This window comes from Sciurus vulgaris, assembly GCF_902686455.1.
Source record: "Sciurus vulgaris genome assembly, chromosome: 5".
In the NCBI taxonomy this organism is placed as follows: Eukaryota; Metazoa; Chordata; class Mammalia; order Rodentia; family Sciuridae; genus Sciurus; species Sciurus vulgaris.
In genome coordinates this window covers 84,363,829-84,387,604 of record NC_136465.1, presented here as the reverse complement: position 1 = coordinate 84,387,604, position 23,776 = coordinate 84,363,829, and the positions used below count along the sequence as shown (strand labels likewise).

At 36.0% G+C, this 23,776-nt stretch overlaps 1 protein-coding gene across 2 annotated transcripts in view; it reads right to left on the bottom strand.

Annotated features, from left to right (window-relative positions):
- The window catches only part of PTPRO (protein tyrosine phosphatase receptor type O), a 223,414-nt gene that overhangs the window by 34,968 nt on the left and 164,670 nt on the right, over positions 1-23,776 (bottom strand). Inside the window, exons 13-17 of one of the 2 annotated variants that reach the window (XM_079140391.1) lie at positions 15,972-16,111; positions 13,345-13,477; positions 11,370-11,490; positions 7,051-7,119; positions 4,419-4,502 (exon numbers count right to left, since the gene is read on the bottom strand). In XM_079140391.1, coding sequence (XP_078996517.1) covers positions 4,419-4,502; positions 7,051-7,119; positions 11,370-11,490; positions 13,345-13,477; positions 15,972-16,111 — 547 coding nt within the window. The remainder of the gene's footprint in view (positions 1-4,418; positions 4,503-7,050; positions 7,120-11,369; positions 11,491-13,344; positions 13,478-15,971; positions 16,112-23,776) is intronic. The other variant, XM_079140392.1, reaches the window with a different exon arrangement.

The following is a 23,776-nucleotide window of genomic DNA, read 5'->3' as shown; positions in this document are numbered from 1 at the left end:
TAACGGAGTGGTAACTGGAGGCAAGTGGGATGTGGCTGGAGGAAGTGGTTCACTGGGGGCGTGGCTATGGGTATATATTTTGTATCTGGAGAGTGGAGTCTATCTCTCTTTCTCTCCTTCCTGATGATGCAAGCTGCTTTCCTCCGCTGCACTCTTCCACCATGATGTTCAGCCTCGCCTCCAGCCCCGAAGAGTGGAGCTGTTCTGTGGACTAAGACCTCTGAAACTGTGAGTCCCCAAATAAACTTTTCCTCCTCTACAATTGTTCTGGTCAGATATTTTAGTCACAGCAGTGAAAAAGCAGACTAAAACAAATATCTACTGATTTTTATTTCAGCTCTTGCAATAGTAATTTAGTAACTTTAGGAATCCCACATTTACTTTGTATTATAAGAGCCAGCTACTTTAGTACTTTATGAAAGAGTAATGTCGGGGTAGTTGGATAACAGCTCTGGTAAAGGCATGAGGCTGCCAACATATATTGAGATTGTGAGTGAACCAAAAAAAAAAAAAAAAATGCTTCCTATCCAAACAGACTTTAAGGGAAACTAGGAGGAAACAAATGTATGTGAGAGGGTGACACTGAATAAATTCAGTGCTGAAATATTAAGCTGCTACTATTCAACAGCTGTGTTGAAACTTGATTAATGGAGGGAAGACATGTTTTCTTTCTTTTCAATCTTATTCATTATTGAGTACACTTTCAATGTAAAGTAAAATTCTATATCACATATTTTGCATGACATATTGCCACAGTAAGTGTATGTCTTTATGATTTGTGCACAACATTCATTGTTCTATTTAGATTTTGCTGATTCCAAAGTGTTCCCATATCTGAAGACAGGACAGAATGTGACAGGATTGAATTATGAGACTCCTCAGAGATACTGATAGAATTTTCCTACATTTTCAATTGCTGTGCTGATTGCAAGACTAAAACAAGGAGAAAATTCACTTGTAAACAAGTTAAGCCTTCACTCGCAATTTTAATTCAGCAACATTATGGCAAGAGCTAGAGTGCATGTGAATGCTACAGTGAAAATTTGGGGTGATGTATAGGGGTGTTGCTTTTTCATTACAAAAGCTTTTCTAAATAACCAACAAATAACACCCATCAGACATACAGTATATAAATGCATATAGGATCCTGCACTTCTTTAAATTTGCTCTGTCACTTATATTAGGGAAGGTTTGAAATTCTAATGACTTCAAGAAGCTAAAATGCACTCTTCTTAATTCTTTATGACTGTGGCAGTTTGGACCATGCTGGCATTCATTCCAAAGTAGAAGATGAAGCAATGGCAAAGACACGAGATTTATAATGGTTAAAACAAAATAAAACTCTAAAAAAATCTCCAATTTCATAAACACTACTTACTTTTCCATGAGCTAAACAGAAACCATCTTAAATTTTATAAAGGGTCTTTAGGGATGTGTCATTCTCTAATACGACAAGCAACAACCCTGAGTGAAGCTGAACACTTTAAACTAAATGTTGCTTTATGGTTAAAGTGCCAACTGTTCAGGAGTTAGAACAAGCAGAACTGAATACTTAAGAACAGCACGAGGGTGGCTGTGATAGTGACAAAAAGAAAATAATCTTGAAACTAGACAGAGCTGGTTCCAATGAGATGATTTCTTTCAATAGGAAATAAGCTCCAAGATCAAGTAAAAAATTCTTGCATAATATAATCCTGAAACCAACCTGATGGGGCACGGTGCTGCACACTGCTTCTGCTACCACTCAGGGAAAAGACTTGAGCAATACTGTCCCCTGATTTCCACACAAAACACTAGAATAACTGGGAGGGTTAACAAAATCAACAGGAATGTATTTTTCCAAGAAATTGACAATTTCAAGAGACAGTTGGACAGGGTGTTAGGAAGCATGTGGGGTGTGGTTCTTTTATCTGTGGTAGTTGTTAACAAAGTAGATGAAATATGAAGACAAACATATCTGAAAGAGGATTCAAAAGGGTTCATTAGCAATGAAAGCAGAGGAAAATATCCTTAAGTCCTGGAAGGAAGCCAATGGCAGGGAATTTGAGTGGTTGTGTGAGTTCTGAGCGCTGCCTGAAGGGATAAGAACCATAAAGCTTTCTTTTGTATCTGATGTAGCAATGCTTGGGGCTGAGAATATAAATTTTGTTTGTATACTTTCACTAGTTGATCTGAGTGGGATTTTCTATTTCACATACTCTGTTTTGTTATCTCTTCTCACTTGGAGACAACCATTTACAGTCTCAGGATAGTTCTTATAAAAACCATGAAGAGTTTTTCACCCTTGAGTCTCATGCTATTTGATCACTACTGTAAAGAAGAGACCTTGAAAGGACTGATGAAATTAGATGTGTTCACCAGCAGGACTGTAGGAAAGTCAGGCAAATAAGCACAGGCCTACCTGATAGAAGCTTAAAAAAGAACTGTGGGAAATGAGAAATGCAAGAAAATAAATATAAAATTATATCCAACTTTATTCTGTTTTAATTTAAATCCATGAAGGCTACTTCAAGGGTATTCACTCTAAGTATTCTAACGATCGGTAGAATCCTTGAGGATGATTGATAAATGATGAGTTGAAAGTCAAGTGTATTTTGGGGGTTAAAATGGAATTTACATGCACTGCTCAAAACTGAGAACTATAGGATGGTAAATATAAACACTGAATTGATTATAATGAGATTTACACTGAAAACTGGAATAACAACAAACAACAGCAAATGGGGCCTCCTCATCTAGTATGCCCTCTGACTTTATTATATGTGCATCATTGCCTCCCTTGCTTCCAAAGCTCTCCTCTAGTCTTTCGTTTAAAGAAAATACAAATTCTGGTATTAACATTCTTTGTTGTGAGAAAGTTCGTTTTTATATTTCTTCCATTGTGATTTGAAATCCTAAATTCTAAATTACTCCCTGCATTTATTCTGCTTCAGAGAAAAGGAAGAACATTCGAGCAATTGTCTTTTTAGATGAATACCTCCTCAGATTGCTGTCATCTCCTCCCACCCCAAGTGAGCCATCTTTCCCTTTCACGGGGTAATTTTTATTGATTTCTTTTGAGTCCTTCTCAAGTTGCCCACATTTCTGGATCTGTCTATATGAAACTGAGTATGTAAATACAATATATTACTATTAAGGACAATGACTTTTTTGTCAGCTCTCTGGGAAACTGCTACCATTTCTCTTATAAATTGGGAAAAGAAACGATCCTTTTGGATTTTTTAGTCTCAGTTCAAGGTTATTATTATGTTATTGTGTATTAGAAAAACAAAAAGGAAATGTTTCAAGATTTGATTATTAAAATGAAGTCAAGACAATAACAAAAGGAGGTTGCTTTTTCACAGGGAAGAACAGATTTGGGGGTTAGATTTCTTTAAAAATTTTAAAACAATTTTTTTTGGGTACATGATAATTACATAGAATAGTGGGTTTCACTGTGGCACATATGTACATGCATATGTTTAATTTGATCAATTCCAACCCCCAGTACCTCGCCTTGCCCTCCTCCACTCCCTCCCCTGGACCTCCTTCCTCTATCCTGTTGCTCCCTTCTACTTTCATGAGAACCCAATTATCCTCTTTTTTCTCTCCAGCTTCCCTATATGAGAGAAAATGTGACCTTTGACTTCCTGTGTCTGACTTATTCAACTTAACATGATGCTGTGCTGTTCCTTTCATTTTCCTGCAAATGACATAATTTCAGCTGAATATATACTATTTTGTATATATACTACATTTCTGTAATCCATTCATCTGTTGATGGATATCTAGGCTGGTTCCATGATTTTGGGGTTGTGAATTGTGCTGCTGTAAATGTGTGTACATATAATATGGTGACCTTAATTCTTTTGGATGGAACTTAGATTTCTTATGAGGTAGTATATGACATTAAAATAGTTATTCACCTTAAGTCTCTATTTTCACATTTCTAAAATGGGACCATAATACTCTATGCAGAATTATGGAGGAAAATAAATAATTATACAAAGAAACTTGTACAGTCAGTTATTCAATATTCTGTGAATTCAGATTATTTTTAAAAAAGAAGTCCCAAATACAGAGTGTAGACTTGTTTATCTATCATTCCACATTCCTATCTCTCTAATACATGGGGATGGGAAGGAAAATGGAAAGCGTCATTTATGCAGATGAGAGGACAATGAGTTGGTTCTATGAAGAAATAGATGAGTAATAAAAGAAAGAAAAGCTTGCCAAAACATCACAAGAAGAAAATTTAAATGGAAAAAACATTACAGGCATCTTGGTACTATTACTGCTTTAATGCATTTCAATATATGATTAACAGTTTTAGATGCTGCCCAATAAATGAAATAATTGAAAAGAAAAATCTTGTTTACTTTTTGAAAGCTAGCTTTTAAAGACTTTGTGTTAGGTAAACAGTAAAAAAAATCACTTACCAAGGATTAATATAAAATGCCAAAAGATAATCAGTCCAAAGACATGAAGGTAGCAGGGTTAAGAAAGCAAATATACTCCTACGCCTGTGAGCATTAATAGATAACAGATGTAAAGATGAAAAAGTGGCAAGAGTTAGTAATATAAACTGTGAACAGATATCAGTAAATTACCTACTGGGATCAATTAATATGACAAGCACCTTAATTACAATTAAATAATATTCCATTCTGTAAAATTTAAAAGTGAGGGCTTAAATGCTACAATATTGACAAAATCAGTTTTTATTCACACAAGACCTTATTATAATCAGATAGATTTTCTTGAACTTACTTTGTGTCAATTAGTCTGCTATTAGGTGATTACATTTTGTATTCAGTTAAATGAGTCTCTTAAATGCCTCATTAGTTATCGCATGTCTTATTCTTAGATATTACCCTTCCAATGCTTAAACCTATTTTAAGAAACCCATTATAACCTCATTTGATGGTGAAATATCAGCTTCCATGTGGAGATATAAATGGACAGGTTACTTATAATGATTTTGATGTATTCTAAGCTTTTGGGATGATTACATGCAACTTTATTTTGAGTTTAAATTGCTATATAATTTCCTAAAAAAATGTTTCTTAAAGCAGAGGAATGTTACGATACTCAGTTATCATTCATTCAACATCAACAGCTCATCAATTGCAGAGTCTAAAAATCTCATTGATACTCAGCTGAGTGGGAACAAAATTATTTAGTTTTACTTCAATTCTAATGCAGACTCTTGATTTAAAACGCCTGGTTTGAGTCCAAATTCAGATATTCAAACCACTTGTAAAACAGAGCATCCATTCATGTAGATTTAAAAATACCCTGTGGCTGCAGCTCTAGTTATTCTCAGAATGGTGAGGAGATGCTGTCACCCTGTCACTTTAGTTACAAATTACCACTGAGATGCCCATTCTCAGTCAGCCAAAAAATGCTACTGCTGGCAAAACTCTTTGCCAAGAGTGGTAGAAGAATTTGCTTGATTTTATAGGAAGGTCCTAAAGTGAATTCTCATTTCCCTCGGTTCTCCCCGAACTGATCTCCCATAAGTTTTACAAATTGTGCGTGGCTGTGAAGTTAGTTAATACATAGCTCTCCTGAGTCACGTGTGCAATTGTGTCAGTTACTAGATGGCTACATCACCACTCTTGGGATGAGACTTGTTTACTGGCCAGGCAAGAAACAGGAATCATTAAGTTGATCTCTTAGTGTTCTGATGAGTGCTGATGTATATTGAACAAATCTAATGTTTCCTAAATTTCACCATCAAGAGTTTACGAGATTCTCTTTCTTTATTGTTGGGCTAATTGTATTTTAATAGCAAAATTTCTTCGTGTTAAAATTTTAAAATGGCGGGCTAGGTGTAGTGGTTCATGCTGTAATCCCAGTGGCTAGGGAGGCTGAGATAGAACGATCCCAAGTTCAAAGCCAGCCTCAGGGATTTAGTGAGGCCCTAACCAACCCAGTAAGACCCTGTCTCAAAATGAAAAATAAAAAAGTTTTCAGAACGTGGCTCAGTGGTTGAGTGCTCCTGAGTTTAATTCCCAGTACCAAAAAAAATAAACAATATAAAAAAATAAAAATAGCACAATGTATTGTCTTTTTGAAAAGAATCCTGTTTCAACCAGATTTTCAACTAGAGTGGGAATCATCTACACTCAAGGAAGTTGGATTTATATTCTTAAAAAAAAAAAGTACTCCCTCCCTTATTGATTCTGTAGGGTTAAATGTTGTCTCTCAAACATATTTTTTTTTATAATTTGGGGGGTTAGAAAACAGGAAAAAAAATCACTTACGAAGGATTAATAGGAAATATATGTATTAAATATACTTTGCATGGTTACTTGCAACAGAAACAAACTAGGTCATATAAGGAATGTGGCTTCATAGTCAATGTTTACTTAATTAGTGATTCTGTTGGGTTTAGTAGAACTGGATAGGTTAATTCTCATTGTTAGGTATAATATCAACCAATTTAATCTTTTGATAATGCTCTTCTAATTTCCCAAATACCTCCTCCCCAAAGGACCTTAATACTCAAGCATAAAGAAAAATGAGGCCGTGTTTTCTTGTGGGACACCTCTGGCTTTGATATTTATCAATCTGTAAGCATGAGAGTTGAGGGCCCTGGGCTGTACATTTCTACTTAATTTTTTAACAGAAGTGGTAGTTGCTGTCCCCAGGCATTGGAATGTGAGTTTTAAATGGAGATGCTGCTCTGTCTTATCTTGCTTCAATGCAGTCTCCCCTCAGGCCTTTAGCTTCCCCACGTTCAGTGTGGCTCCTGCATTTGCCTCCTTACTCAGCATGGCTATGGTGGCTCCTGCATTTGCCTCCTTCCTCAGCATGGATGCATTAGTCCTTTGTTCAAAACAGTAATACAGAACAGACTAGGGCATTTTCTCTACTTCAGTATTGTATTAAGCTTGTAGAAACCAATATATCCTGTGGAAATCTAGCCATTGAAAGTTTGCTGTCACTGAAATCATAAAAGAACAATTAGACAAAACTGCTTTTCCCTAGAGATAGTAAAAGCAAGTTTAAAGCTCAAACAACATAGATAAGCTATCCACAGGCTTGTTCCAAAATAATACTCACCAGTTGTAGGGAAGTTTTCCATCCCTCTCCAAGGATGCAAAGTTGACAAATGTTCCTGCTCCACATTCCCTGTTTGAAAGGAACCACAAAATCAAGGTTACTGCTTGAGAGAGCATTCTTTTACCTGACATGAAAATAAAGAGAGCCTTTACTGGCTTATTAAAATTTAATGACAGCATTAAACTGTTTTTTTTTTTTTTTTTTAAAGAGCTTATGTAAGTTCTATGTGTTCCTTTATTGCATACAATGCAAAACAGAAAAATGAAGCAAAATGAAAGTCTCTTGTAAGACTCCTAATCAACTTATTTGAGTCCAAAAGGATTCAGCTCATAATCTTTGCCACAAGGCATCTATGATCCTAAAATACATCTTTGCACTCTTTGGGATATAATATTTTTCAAAAAGCCTTCATTGGTGAGGTATAGAAACTCTCCTAGATAAACTGAGAGTCTATTTGTATCACATTTTTTTGTGTTTGTTTTATAGCACTCTGATTTCTTCCCTATAGTGATAGCGGGCACAGTTGAATTGTTTACTTCCTTCAATTTTTTCTCTTATATTGTGATATCTTTATTATTTATCACTTGAGATAAGGGTTGTATGTATTGAAATAGGTTTCTGTCATGCCTCAAATCCAGAATGTTTTCTTTTTGCCTGTTTTTTTTTTTAATCATTTATTTTTTTAGTTTTTACAGACTGCATTTTGATTCATTGTATACAAATGGGTACATCATTTTGTTTCTATGGTTGTACATGATGTGGATTCGCACCATTCGTGTAATCATACATGTACATAGGGTAATGATGTCTGTCTCATTCCACAATTTTTCATACCCAGAATGTTTTCAATTACTCTGTTAGTAAAAAAAAAAAAAAGACTATTAAGTTTTTTATTTTTAATTTTTTTAACTTTCTCAGGCAGGGAAAAAAAGTGTGCAGTGGCACATGCCTACAATACTAGCAACTTAGGAAGCTGAGGCAGGAGGATCATGAGTTCAAAGTCAGCCTCAGCAACTTAGTGAAGCCCTAAGTAACTTATCAAGACCCTGTCTCTAAATAAAGTATTTTAAAAGGGTGGGGGGTGTGGTTCAGTGGTTAACTGCACTTGGGTTCAATTCAATTCTCCATACCAAAAAACAAACAAAAATCCCAAAACCCACAAGCAACAAACAACAACAAAATCTGGAGGGGAAAAAAAAAAAAAAGGTAAACCATGTTCTCATACCTTCTTCACCTTTTGACTAACATGCATTGAGAACATAGTTCACTGGGGTTCATGCCTCTCATTTTTTCTATATGTGAAATTGATGGACTTATTCAGCACTGAAGTTAATTAATTACTTCAGTTATCTGACTGCTCTTATTAGGATATTCTAAGAACAATTTTCTTCTTTTGAAAAACGTACTAATATTATTGTATCATATTATGTTACAAAATTATATACTACCAATATATTTTCCCATTTTGATTTCCTATATGTGGGATCTCTTACTTTCTAATTCAGAAATTCTTAATATGGGTCCAAAGATAGAATTTAAAGCTCTATGAACTTAAGTAGAAAAAAAAGCTAAGTCTTCATTTTCAAAAACTGTAGCTGAAGTTTAAAAGTTTCTTGTATTATTAAAGTAGACAATAAATCACCATAACAGTACTTGTGATTTGCTAACAATAGAAATTACAGATACTTTTATACATTACTTTCTGCATGTATCTTGAAATATTATTTATGAGTTAGAGAATTAATTATTTAATGTGTTAATAAAGAAGTAAATAATATACTTGTTTTTAAAAATATGAACATCATGTTTCTGTGTAATTTGTGTTTTATGCTCTTAGAAAGAAAGCATTATTTTTAAAAAAATGTATTTATTTTGATTCATTGTAAACAAATGGGGTAAAATATTTCTCTGGTTGTACACGAAGTAGAGTCATACCATTTGTGTAATCATACACGTACACAGGGTGATGTTTGTCTCAATCTGTTATATTTTTGAAAGGGATCTATAGGTTTCATCAGACTGCCAAAGATCATGGCACAAAAAAATGTTAAGAATCTTGGCTTTAATGACCAGCTGGATGAATTAGAACCACCCTTGCTAAATATCTGCTGTATGCATCACAAAAATTCTATAGTATACTCTCATAAATACCACCACTTCTGTTACTTCATCTGTTACCACCCTCTGTTGTTAGGATTATACACCAACATTTACTGCATACTTCCTATGCTATGTTATTACTGCATTATTGCTCCTGATTATCCACTAATACAGGGGTTGTTTTCACCTCTTCTTGGTATAGGTTCTTTCTTGCCTTCCAGGCCACCATACTCTTAGATTCCCTACTACTCCACTGGCTGCCTCTTGCCCATCTCTGGCTGTCATCTTCTTTTCTTCCTGGAAGTCTTCATATTGGATTGCTCCAGTGTTTGATTCAGGCCCCTCTTTTACTTGTGTTTACTCTCTGACTTTGACCTAGTCTCTATCTTTAATGCCACTTATTGCTAACATGTCTCAAATTTATATCTTTAAAACTAAGACTTTTCTCTTGAACACCAGACTTCTCGTGTGCACCTTCTTACTCCATACCTGTACTTGAAATTCATCTCCAATGTAGTATTTCCAAAGCTGAATCTTGATGTTTCCTCAATTCTGAAACCTTTCATCTGGAGTCCTCTCTCAGTTGATTGCAACTCCATCCTTCTAAGGCCAAACCTGTTGTCGTCATTGACTCCTTTATACATCCCCATTCCACATTCAATTTCTTAGTAAATCCTGTTAACCACCCCTCTGCTTTTCTCCCTCACCTTTGTTGTTACTGCTCTGGACTGAACTACTGTGTCTTGTCTGGATCACTGTGAGGATGCCCCCTGCTGATACACCTGTGTTTTTTCTTGCCTCAGTTCAGCCTGTTTTTTTTAAAAATGAAAATATTAACATAAGTCAGATACTGTTAATCTTCTGCTCCAAACTCTGCTGTGGCTGCCCATTTTACTCAGTGTAAAAGCCAAGGTCCTTACAATGGATTATAAAACCCTGTAGATCTGACATCATCTTTTACTCTTCCTTCCCTTCCTCTGCTTTAGTCATGCAGGCACCTCTGCCAGTCATGCTTCTACCCCAGGGTCTTTGCAGTGTATAGGCTGCTTTTCCACTGGGCACATGCTTCCTGGAGATAATTCAAGGCTAACTCCATGCTTTTCAAGTCTTAACTTATAAATGTCATTGAGTGAAACCTACCCACCTCTCAGGGCTCCTCTCCCAATTCTGGTACAGCTAATCTCCCTTACTCTGCTCTATTATTTTCTCTTATCTCCTGCTAACATACTATACAATTTTGTACCTTATATCTCTATTGTCTGTTGTCTATCTTCCTGATCAGAATACAAACTCCACAAAGACATGAATTTTTGTCATCGTCATATACTTCCATCTCAAGCACCTAGAGGAGTCTGACACATAGTAGGACTCAATTAATATTTGTTAAGTGAATAAAGCTTCAGTGGAACGTAAGTTCACACAGATCAGGACTAGACCTTAAAAAGGCTAAGTTCAGAGCTCCATACTCCAACTACAATACAATACCAACTCCTTCCTTATTATACTAAGATTTATTCAAATTCCAGTCTTCATGAAGTTGATTTTCATATTCAGAATTAGTCATTGTTTTCTATTTTCATGGCACCCCATGTTTATCTACTTTATTGCCCAGTCGGTTATGCCTTTAAATACATCTTTAAATTTCTTCCTCCTCCTTTTTCTTCTTCTTCCCAAGGATTGAATCCAGGGGCATTTAACCACTGAACCACACTCCCAGCCCTTTTCCATTTTTTATTTTGAGATAGGGTCTCACTAAGTTGCTTAGGGCCTTGCTAAGTTGCTGAGGCTGGCCTTGAACTTGTAATCTTCCTGCCTTACCTGTCTGAGCCACTGGAATTACAGGCGTGTTCTACCATGCCCAACCTCCTGTTCTTCTTGTGGTTTCCATTTTTACTTACTTCTTTCATTAATCATACCAAACAGGCATGAATCATTCTTTTATTCCAAATATGTCTGAATGTACTCAAATGTAACAGATCCCTATTTATGGGATTATTAACATATCAGTTTTGATAGCAAGAGGTCTGGTTATTTGTAAACAGCAACCTATTGCTTTACCATTTCCATAGTAATATTTTCTAAAATAATAGTTTACTTAGAAAACACACAAAAGAGAAATAGACACTAAAATAAAATTGTTATACAGTTTAGGTCTGCAAAAGCTGTACATACATAAGCAAAAATATTTAAGTGTTGGATAAAATATTAACAAAACTTACCTAGCCATCTGCAGATGCTTTTTCCTAAGAATGACAAGGGTAATAAGAAGCAGTCCAATGAGAAGTGTGCTCAGGATGGCCAGCACTGAGATCACTACCACATTAGGATTCATTTCTGTAACTACAGAGAAGTCAGGTATTGCTGTTATAGGCTCCATTATTTGGAAACTAACAGGATCATCTAATATAAGGAGCAGTGAATTTATGATGATAACAATAGCAAAATCTGAAACAATCTAAGCTAACAATGACCTCCCGCTCAACTGTGACTTAGCAGACTGACAAATGGTGTTCAGGTGGCTGGAAGGCTTGAACCTACTTCAAAGTCCTCCAACATTCAGGATGTTCTTTCTTACAAGGAGAACTGTTAAATGGGAAGAATGCCATAGTTCAAATTTATTTGAAAACTACAAATCTAGAAGTCATTATCATGTATTATCACTATCATTGTTTAACATTTCCAAAAGCTTAGAAGGTGGTGGGTTCTTATTTTATGCCCATGACTTTAAAGTCAGAAAGTACAACTGAATACTTTGCTCACAACTAATAATGTATATGAAAAAGGCATGAGCGAGCTACCATCTGCTGCAGCACTTAACATGTTACTGGAAGCAGGCATTCTGATGATCTGTAACCATATGCTCAGAGGTTTTCCATCTGCACAGCCCAAGAGATTAAACCTATTAATAAGTTAGAGGGCCCTTAAGAACAGGGGTTGTGCCCTTTTCATATGCTTTATATTATGATTGGTCTATGTACTGTGGCACTTATACGTTGCCTAGTTCTTTACATTGTATGGATGGGCAGGATATCAAAGCCAGGAAAATATGTTGAATAGCTTTATAAAGCTCTTCAAAGTGAGTCAGAAGAGATTGGAACCATCCTTTGCATTAATCATAGAATCAAGGAGTTGATCCATAAGGCTCAGATATTTGCTACTTCCCATTTGGGCTAGCTGAGTTCCAGTTCATGGGCAGGGTTCTTGAACAGAAAGAACAATAGTCTCATGGCAGAAGAGGTTTATTCAGGTGAGCTTGACTGCTAATTGCCATTTGGGGAAGCCATCCTTTCTGCCCCTCTGGGGGGGTCACTTTTCTTACTTTTAGATAAGCTTAATAAAATCATCTGTTGCACTAGGTTTCTGAGGAGATGACAAGGAATAATAGAAATTATACTTAGAAAGATGTAATAGGATGTAGAGAGGAGATACCATTAAACTACTTTTCAGGTCCATTTTGTCCTTTCTAATGAAAAAACAAAAATTAAAAACATAAAGCCAAAAAGAGAGAACCCATTTTAGTCATCCCTGAATATTGCAGCTAAATAGAGGACTAATATTACAGAAATGAAAGTGAACCCTGTGCAGGGATAATGTGCCAGTAATAGTGGCTTTACTTCAGGAGGCTTCACAGAGGTTCTCAATTTGTAGAATAAGGCTCTAACAAACCAGAGAGTAACGTGTAGTACAACTCAGAAAAGAGTAAGGAGATAAACTTTGGCCCAGAACCTTCATTATTTTCTGACTGCCCATTTACACTTTATTTATGGATTAGACAGTTTCTTGCTTTGAGTTTACCATTGCCACTCTCCGATCAGTGACAACTGATGGCTAAGGCTGAAACAGATGAAGCTGAGTTGATGAGGGTCCTGTGCCTACTACTACATAAGAGAATGACGATGGTGAAGGTGGTGGCAGCAACCAGCATTCAGGTAGCATTTGCTAGGGTTTTCTCTATTTTATTTTTCTAATTTCATAGATAAAAAGCAAAGGCACAGAGATAGTAAGCATATTTTCCTAAATCAGGCATTATACTAAGTACACTCTGGGACTGGAATTAAGGACGTGGGTTTTTTTCTTCAAGGGAAAATTGAATCCATTAGAAGAACAGATGATACATATTTTAAAAGAAAAAGTAAGGAGCGTATGGAAAGGAATAACTTCTAAAGACCAGATTCCACTAATGTATGTAACTACCCATGGTTGAGACGGCTATGAAGGTGGGCACACTGGGGCTGTCATGGCTGAAGCTGGTGACACTGCAGTTGTAGGCAGTGGCAGGGAGGAGGCTGGAGATGGTCACAACATGGGAAGAAACAGCAACGGGCTCCTGGAGATGCAGAAAATAAAAGACACTTCATCAAATCTTCATCTATTTTGTCTTTAAAATTATTTTTCATAGTTGAGAAGGTAATCTGTGCGCAGTGTAAAATTGTCTAAAGACTCCCTTGTTTCTCTTTTCTCCTTCTATCCATTTCTCTTCTATGGGGGTAGCCTTTGCTGTCAGGTATTTTTTTCTTCTTATATTCATTTAATGGAAGTATAGGCATCCTATGACATAGTTAATCATAAAGGATGACACAGTTTTTACATTGTTCTGCTTATTTTTTTCTCTTTAGTTACCAGTATATTTTGCCACTCCTTCCACACCAGTACAGATTAGAATGTTTTATTCTTTTTAAGGGATGCATAGAAACACATTGGAAGGGCATATTTTATTTTGCCAATCCCCTATTATTGATGGAAGTTTAGGTGATCTTTAATTTTTTTGTGCTACTGCAGTGTTACAGTGAATATCATTTCATAAATGTGGGAACATATGCATGTATAGATATACTTAATATATGTGTACACACATACACAGAAAAACTACATGAACATACATACAATCATATATTCCTAGCACTTGAATTGCTGGGTCAAAAAATATACATTTTTAATGTTGAAAGCTACTGAAAAATAGTCTTTCATAGACATTTTCCAAGTTACACCCCTGCCACTGACATGCGACAATGCCTATTCTCTGCATTCTTTCCAACACAGTATGTTGTATATTAGTTTTATTTATTTAGTATTTCCTCATTACCATGAGTGAAATTGATAAATTTTTCATATGTTCAAGAATGTTTTGTATTTATTTTTCTATATTTGTTTGGGGTTGTTGACCTTTATCTTTTTGACTTGTAGCAGTTATTTATATTTAAGGGCCCTACTCCTTTGTCTTCCTTTTTATCTTTTATATGGCTTATGTTATAGTTTGGATATGAAGTGTTCCCCCAGAGCTCGTGTATTAATGCAGGAATGTTTGGAGGTGAAATAATTGGATTGTGAGAGCTGTGACCTAATCTGTCCATCCTAGTAGGAATGGACTGACTGGGAGGTAACTGTAGGCAGAGGGAGGTGGCTGAAGGAGTCTGGGGTTTTCCTGAGAAGCTGACTAAAACAACATCTGTCGGAAGTACAGCAACTTTGTGTGCTAACTTGGAGAACCAGTGGCCAGACTACTGACAAGTACTATTGCCCCATATAAAAGGATGAGTCAGCACAGAAGTTTCTCTGGAGAGGATTCCAAAGTACCCCTACCTAAAGAGATCACAGTCATCAGCACTGGCTTCCCACTCTCATGTCATCCACTATTCTAGAAAAGGACGATTTCAGGGGAAGAAAACCTTCCTAAGAGGACTCAGTTGACTGACTGCCCATTATTTCTTAAAGGAGACATCACTGTAGTTATAGGGAAGAAAATCCATTACTGGCGGAGCAGTTATTTTCAAAAAGGATTCTTAGAATAGAGCTCAGCACAGATCACAAAGAGAGAAATTTTTAGAGGACAATATCAAAGGGGTGAAGGAATCAAAGTTAATTATCTTGGCATTCAGTGTGAAAAGATTTGTACTCGCTGCATTCCTTCTCCCCCCCATCCCCCTCCACCCAATGAACTTCATTATTTAAAAAGCATCAAAGATTCATGGTCATAGTATTATTAGCCTGTACACTACAGGAGGCCATGTCTCTCACCAACCTGCCCTTTTCCTTCTACCTCTGGCTCTAAAAGATTTTTTTCTTGTGGCTTTGCTACCCTTAGAGTCACTCTCTTTCCTTCCATTCATCCCAACTTGGTGAATAAACACAGTGCTTTTTTTTTTTTTTTTTTAAATCATTTCTGCTATCTGTGATTCAAAAACTTAAGGCATAACTGTCTGTTAGACTTTGTTTTTCAACAAAATTGTCCTCCTTACTAATATGTGTGTTTCTCTTTAAGTCTTTTAGTAGAATGTGGCACTTGTATTTTACTTATTTCTACACGTTATCTACACCTATACAAAATTTTGTTGAAAGTAAGTGTTGATTCTACCATTTGTGTTCTATAAAAGGCTTTTAAAAATTGACAATTAGTTCATATTTGTTAAATCATATTTTATATGGGAGCTTCATCCCCTTGATCAATTTAATGACCAATAAGAAAAATGAATCAGTTCTTTTATTCCTTTGCATGTCCTGAAAGAACTAAGGATAAGGAATAAAAGATAAAAATAGAAAGATTGGGCTGGGGAGATAGCTCAGCCGGTAGAGTGCTTGCCTTGCAAGCACAAGGCCCTGGGTTCCAATCCCAGCACTGAAAAAGAAAAAAAAAAAAAAAAATAGAAAGATCATAAAAAGCTCTTAGTACCTGAGCTTGTTCTAAGCATACTGTTAATTTCTATCACTGAAACACGAAAGAGCAAATTACTTTCTGTAGTTCAAAGAAGTAGGTGATTTTTTTTCTCAGATAATTAACCTTAATCAAAATTGACTCAGAAAAAGAAAGTCAAAATGTACAGTACCTGGAGTTTGGCTTCCTGACTAGAGCCAACTTGCTGACAGAAGACTTCGAAGAAATCAGCCACTCCCTCTTCCACCCACAGCAAAGTCACTGAAGTCTGAGTTTTGTTTACTGCAAAGAGTGACTTGGGAGGAGCTGGTTCTGAGGAAAGAAAAAGTTTTAAAAAATTTAATGTAATTTAATGCATTCTTTCTTCTTTTACTAACAAGAAGGTAAACATAAAAAAATCCATATGTAGGCAGTTGAGAAACCATAAAGATTTTACATTGCTTTTGAAATATGTCCTTACAGAAAGATAGTCCTCTAACTCTGAAGGCAAAAGGCTTTGCCTCTTTACCCCTTCCATTTTATAGTTCTCTTTTTGGAACACTTCTGTTTTCTACTTCAGCTTTATTATAGCCCTAATCTATTAATAGTTTTTCTGACATCTGTCGTGGAGTTAGTATTGTCTTGATAATACAGAACTTTCTGGAAGAGACACAAAAATATGTACTTAACAAAGGCTGGGAAAATGAAAGTGGTGTGCTCTCTTCTAAAGAAAAGATTCACTTTGGTACTCAGCCAACAACCTGCCTTCCTTTCCCTGCAGTCTATTTGGAATAATTCAGTCAGAGGGAAGGGCTTCTTAAGAATTTAGCTAAAATTAGGAAGGATTAAGATAAATAGAAAATATGATTTTTTAAGAAAAGGATTGATGGGAGGTGACTTGACTGATTAATACAATGTTAGGGATAAATTTACTATCTTAGAAATTTTGTCTTAATAAATAACCCACTAGTCAAGGAAGCTGTGCTGTCTGTGGTCCCTCATATTTATTTCTGGTAACTGAATCACTGGCTTGGTTGCCTGAGAACCCTGCCTGGTCCTCATTTCTATTAAGAGCTTTGCTGTCTGGTCCCTTACTCCTGAATCCCTCCTGGTCTTCTGCCTGTGGCCTGTCCTTTAGATGTGCTCCCCACTCTAGTTCCTCCAGTAGATAAAGTGCTGAGCTTGAACTCAAGGTATGAAGCAGGGGTCAGAACCCCTTGACATTGCTCGCTTGGACATTGTGTATCTTACTGCCAGGTTCAAACAGCAGTATACTCTGCCCACCTGTATGTCCCTTTCAGATAACTAATCACTATTGTAAGTTTTCCGCTGCTTGTTACTTGATTTTGTTTCACTTTCTACCCCAATCTCCCAAGACTGGTCCCCAGCGTCTGGATTTTAGCAGTGTTTGAAAAAGTCCTGAAACCTGTTCACCTCTTTGACAGGTTTATGTCTTTCGTGGGAATGTTTGGAGTGTCTTTCTAGAATATCATCATGGTAGATCTGAACAGAAATAAGAAGTATGTCAAAATCAGGCATGATATGATTTACTGCCGGTTACTTCAACTTAAGTCCAACTTAAATGAAACATATTTCTTTTCAGAGGCAAATTGACAAGGTTAGGCCCGAGTGCTGAGGAGGAAAGAGATGAGTTAGTTTTGGGCAAGCAGAATTCGCAATTGATGTCAGGATCCCTTTTTCATTTGCAATGAATTATCCCACTCTCCAGACACTGTATTGTTTCAATTCTCTTCTAACAAAGAAAGAGTTACAAAACTGAGAGTTTCTGATGAAACACAGAGGTCAATTTCCACCCCCACATCCTTCAAAATTGTCATTGCTAGTAGGATCATGAGTAAGAGAGTAAGTCCTACAGCATTTCTGACTCATGTAGAACTAAATCTTTGGCAGCAAGTATATGGCTCTTGGGGCAGAGTTGGACAATTTCTTAAACTGATGCTGGATTTTTTTTTTTCCTTTTAAAAAATGCACACAACAGAATTGCTCATTGAAGTGAATCTCTTGGACTATACTCAGAATCACTAGGGTGTTTATATTTCTCTTCTTGGTAGATAGATAAAATCAGTTTAATTATCCAATATGAACATTGCCCAAATCTTAGCCTCTGGATCCAACTTTTTACGCCCATGTATTCAGTCAATTGTCTGTGCCTACTTTGCTATCTCACTATTACTTCAAATTCCTAATGGTAAAACTGAATCTGGCAGCCCCCTCTTTTCATAAATCAATTCTATCTTCCACTACTTCTGATTCTCTTATGAACATAGCCATTCTTTCAGTTGTCTAAGTGAAAAATGTTGAGGCTGTCCTCTTACTTCTCAGTCCCAGACAGCATGTCTTCTAAGGATTCCTGTCATATCTTCTGTTATCTATTTTTTAAATTATACTGCTTTCCCAGGCTCTTGTCATCACATGCACTGATCGTTACAAAGTTCTTTCCCTCTCCTCCTTGCTGCTAATCTGTTCTTTCTTCATTTTGTCAATGACAGTGAAAATCAGCTCATGGTGTCACTGGCTCATGTCAATCCTATCTGTGTGGTCTATTGTGTCATATCTAAATGCACCAAATTTAAAGATTTATTTAAGTTGGTTGCATGTCACCCAGCCATTAGCTTTATCACCAACTTATCCCACAGATGTGCTACCCTCTGGTAAAGTTACTTTCCTTACTCACCTGGACATGAGATTCCTCTTTATTCAGCTCATTCTGAAGTCAAGAGAAAGTCTTAGCTCCTCCCCAAAGCCTTTCTGATGACTTTGTCTCTTGATGACCTATTTCTTCTGGGATCTTCTTTTGGCCCAATTATCAGCTATTTGATCTGAGTGGAGTCCCAGTCCTACCAGATCCTACTAGATTCTTCATGTTTTATAAATTACTTTGTCTTTACCTTGAACTAGCCATCTGTACATATTCAATGTATCCTATTTATTAACCAATTTAAAAATATGAATCAGGATTTATTAACTAGAAAATTCAGGATTCTAGCATCAGGCAACTCAGACATGCTGTGGTTGGATTTTTATGTTCTCTGCCTTTTCTTATGGTGATGATCATATTGATAAAATAATCAGATTTCAGTGGTACAGTCAAGGTCTATTATGAATTATGAAAAGAGTTCTCTGTGGTCTAAGGACTAGGACATAGATACTAGAACAGGGATTTCATTTGATCTGACTGAGAATGTGGGTCCAGGTAATACTAGGATCCTTAGGAAAATCTCTAGAAGATCTGGGACCTCTAACAGCCAGGTGACAATTTTTTCTTCTCAGGCAAAATACAGGGGCAAGAGATTATTCCAAGGTCACGGCACCCATCATCACTCCATTCTTTTCCTCAAAGACACGGGCATGTGATCTCCGTAGGTCAATGAGTAACATACTCAAGTCATTGGCTTGTACACTATTTGCAATCTTTGTGATAGGTGTACTCCTTAAAGAAACCAGGTAGAAATTTGGATCTAGTATCCCAAAGGAAACAAAGAAAGTTATTACAAGATTTCACAAGTGGAGGTGTAATATAATTAAATTTGACTACTAGAGACAATATCTTTCCAGCACATGCATTAAAATTTAAGAATTGTATTGTCCAACACAGCCATTAGCTATACACAGACACTGAGCACTTGAAATTTGGCCAGTCAAAAGTGAGAGATACTGTGAATGTGAAGTACAAACTGAATTTTGAGGATATAGCATGAAAAAGAAAATATCTCATGAATAATTCTTCATATTGATACTACTTTGGGTGGTTTCAGTTAAGTAGAATATATTGAACTCAATTCACTGTTTCTTTTGACTGTTTTTTAAATGCAATTACTAGAAATTAAAAATTACATGAAAATCTCTGATTATATTCCAATTGGACAGTACTGGGTTAGAGTATTCCTTTCTATTTGCTAGAGCAGAAGTCTGGAAATTCTTGGCAGAAGCTGCTTGGAGGATCTCTCTCTGTTGTCCATCTCTTCCCATGAAAAGACAAGGTCAGCTTAGGCCCACAAGCTTGGATGGTTTATGGGATTCATGTTCCCCATTCTCAGGCACAGGAATCAATGGCTAGTTTTCGTTTAGGCTGCTTCACACAATAAAGGATATAGGGACATGTAGAAACATTTTGATTGATCTCTATCTCTGTCATGGGATGAACTGAATATCCCCAAGCTTCATAGGTTGAAACCTTAGCCCCCAGTACCTCAGAATGTAATTGTATTTGGAGTTATTAGTTATAACTAATAACTCCTAGTTATTAGATGTTTCTTTCAAGAAGTTAAAATGAAGCCATTAGATTGGCCCCTAATCCAATCTCACTGATGTCCTTATGAGAAGAGGAAATTTGGATAAAGAGATGCCAGGATGCATGCATACAAAGAAAATACCATGTGAGGACACAGAAGGAGGCTATCTTCAGGCAAAGGAGAGGTACCTCAGGAGAAACTTAACTTGCTGACACCTTAATCTTGGAATTTCATCCTCAGGAACTGTGAGTAAATACATTTCTGTTATTTAAGCAACTCGGTCTGTGGTATTTTGTTATGGTCTTACTATAAACAATGTCAAATATGGTCTGTCTCATAAAAGAAGTATAAGAAGACCCCAACAATAAGTCTCATATATTGTAAAGACTATATGAGATTTACAGCATTGTATACACATTTTATATAGAGTCAGATAGATAGTAATTATAGACCATCTCCTGATTATCACTCTCTCTCAGCGACATTTTAAATCTTAACTTCTTTAATGTTCCATGTTCCAAAATGTCGAATTTCCTTTTGCTTAAAATAATCCACAAATTTGATGTGAGTGTGTATATACAGGGTAAAGGGGATAAATATACCGTTTTTACAAAACACAACAAAGATATAGGTTTGCTTGCTTTTAGACACTCTAAAAGTTTTCTAACATTGCTGGTGATATCCTCAACTATTTGGTTCTCTCCATTCCTTTTCTTTGTTCCCCTTCAATTCCTCTCTGGGTTTGGGTTGGGAATCCAATCTAATTTTATAAGAAAATCAAGTACCATGTGTAGAACACGAGCAGAATGGAAGGCTGTAATACTATCTTTACCATTTAATTTAGATTGGATTAAGAGAGGCTCAAGCTGTTGCCTTGGGTCTCTAGGGAGTACAAGTGACCTTCTGTGAAGTATGAACTAGTGTCATTTTTATTCTGTGCTCTAACAGAAAATCTCCTCTTCTTTTTCTTTGATTTTTTTTTTTTTTTTTTTTTAGAATTCCAAAGGGAATAGTTAGATGTAATGTACTTAATGTACCTTGGAGCAGAATGTAATGTACTTATTGTTTAAAATCTTTCCCTACTAGTTATTAGTTGTTTCTTATTTTAATGTGATTCCTGGATATAATCACCTATGAAATGATGTTTATGAGGTCACAATTATATCCATAAGGACCTGTTTACATTTTATACCTCTGAGCTTGGTAAGTCACAGTACCAATGTGAGACATTGACAACAAGGAGAAGTCAGTAGAAAAGCACTGTAAAAATCATCTTAACCTGTGATCAGCATGACCAAAATCTGTTTTCAATATTCAGACTCACTGAGAGCAAATTTCTAGAATCTTCTGCATGTTTACAGAAATGAATTAGGAATCTTTAAGTTCTCTATTATAATCAACCCTTTAAGTTTTTATTTTTCTCAACTCAAGCAGTTCCATGGTAAACAGTGTAAGTTATGCAGCATATTCAATTTGGCCAAAGAAAACATCTGCAATGTAGGTAGTGAAGGCTGCATAAGTTAAGTTCAAGTTGGCTAAAAAAACAAATCTATACAATAGAGCACTGTTTGAAGGGAGAAAAACAAGAGATCAAGAAATTATTCATGTTGAGTTAAGATGGATATGCAATAAAATTAAGAAGAGGAATATTAATATGAAACAACTGTAGCCTTGATCAGAACTGAAATTTATTAGTCCTTTTCTCATTAACTTAGGGAGATTCTTTTCCTAAATTCATTTAATTAGTCATTTGAACATTTTAAAATAATACTGGGAAATGTAAAAAAAATTCAGATAAATATTTAGCAACTGAAAAATGCATCAAATTACATTTAGGTCTTTTCCATATATGAAACATAAGATTTTCCTGAGGAATTAGAAATACATCATTGCCATTACTTTTAAAATACATTTTTATGGTCCGATTTTTTGACAGCAAATGGCATTGTGAGTTGCTGGGTGGGTTTACAGTGTTTGCAACTCAAGTAACTTCTAGAGGTTAAGGAGAGAAAGTTCTCATTCATATTAGTTTCAAAACAAAATATTTTACTTCTTCCTTTTTTATGGTCCAGAATGAATATTTGGTTTAAGTTATTTGTCACAACATTTTTAGACAAATATCACTACTTACTTTCACTGTATCATTAACCTAGTTGCCTTTGTTTGAAATCAGGTTGAATATTGTAATTCTAAGACTTGGAATGTAAAGATCTTCTAGTCCAGATTTCCATGTTATAGATAGGTGACAGAAATCTAGAGGGCCTGAGTCACTTTTCTAAGGTAACACAATTTGTGGGAGTGAGAACTGAGATCTAAACCTCCATAAAAATAAACCCTTCTAAAATATGGGTATTTTCCATTCATTTTCATATTGGTGATAACAAGGTCTCTTGAAAAGTTCCAATGCCCAGAAGACTAACTTTTCCAGGACGGATACTTGCTGAGTATTCAAGTGCCAGACTTCACAGATGTTGCCCTGTGAGTCTGCCATCCAGACTGTTCCAATATATTAAAGAGAATAAGGTACATGCAAAATATGCATTCAATGTGGGATGGTCAGAAGAAATGCTTTTAAAGAAGTGCTGAAGCCATGTGGCCGGGCTGTGGGCAGTGGGCACACTGCAGTGACTCAGAATACTTTGGAGGGAAATGAGGAGAGATGTGTTGAGAGAGGTGTTGGCTAGTCTCAAGCCCAGTGCAGAGCAATGGGACAGTGACATGCCTATCACTGAAAGCTAAACTAGAAAGCAATATACATGTGACTGTTGGTCATAAAGGTCTATACAAGAGGAGTTGTATGGTCATTATGGTATCCTACAAACCTAAAGAAAGTGTATGTTTATCTCCTAAGAGGTCAATCAGAAGAGACTTTCACACCATCATCACCCACCCTATTGACTCTCCCATCAGTGCCCACATCTCTGTCTTTCATTATCTTACTGAAAATTCGCCCTGAACCCCAGCTCCTTCACCAGGCTGCCACTTCCTTTGGCCCAATCAAGGACATCATTTCAAGTCTTGCCTCTAATTATCCTGAATCATTGATTTTCCCCCCCTCCCCCAGCTCTATTGAATCATTCTGATTAGCTTATAGTTAAGCTCTTTCCTTTCAGTTGAAGAAAACAAAACAAAACAAAAAAAAAAAAAAAAAGAAAGAAAAGAAAAAAAACTCATAAATTATCATTCAGCTTCTGCTCACTTCCTTATTTTCCTTTACAATAAAATTTCTCAAAAGTTTTTCTATTTCCAAGACATATAGAGTACTCAAAAAACAACACCAAAAAAAAAAAAAAAAAAAAAAAAAACTCAATAAATTTGCTAAGGAACTAAGCAGACACTTCACAGAAGTAGAAAAACAATTGATCAACAAATAAATGAAAAAATGTTCATCTCTTGCAATTAGAGAAATGCAAATCAAAACTGCTCTAAGATTTCATCTCATTCCAATCAGAATGGCACTTATCAAAAATACAAGCAATAATAACTGTTGGTGAGGATGTGGAAAGGTACACTCATACATTGTTGGTGGGATTGCAAATTGGTGTAGTCACTCTGGAAAGCATTATGAATATTCCTCAGAAAACTTGGAATGGACCTACCATTTGACCCACTTATCCCACTCCTCGGTTTATACCCAAAGGACTTAAAATCAGCATACTACATTGACTCAGCCACATCAATGTTTATAGAAGCTCAATTCACCATAGCAAAACTATGGAACCAACCTAGATGCCCTTCAACAGCT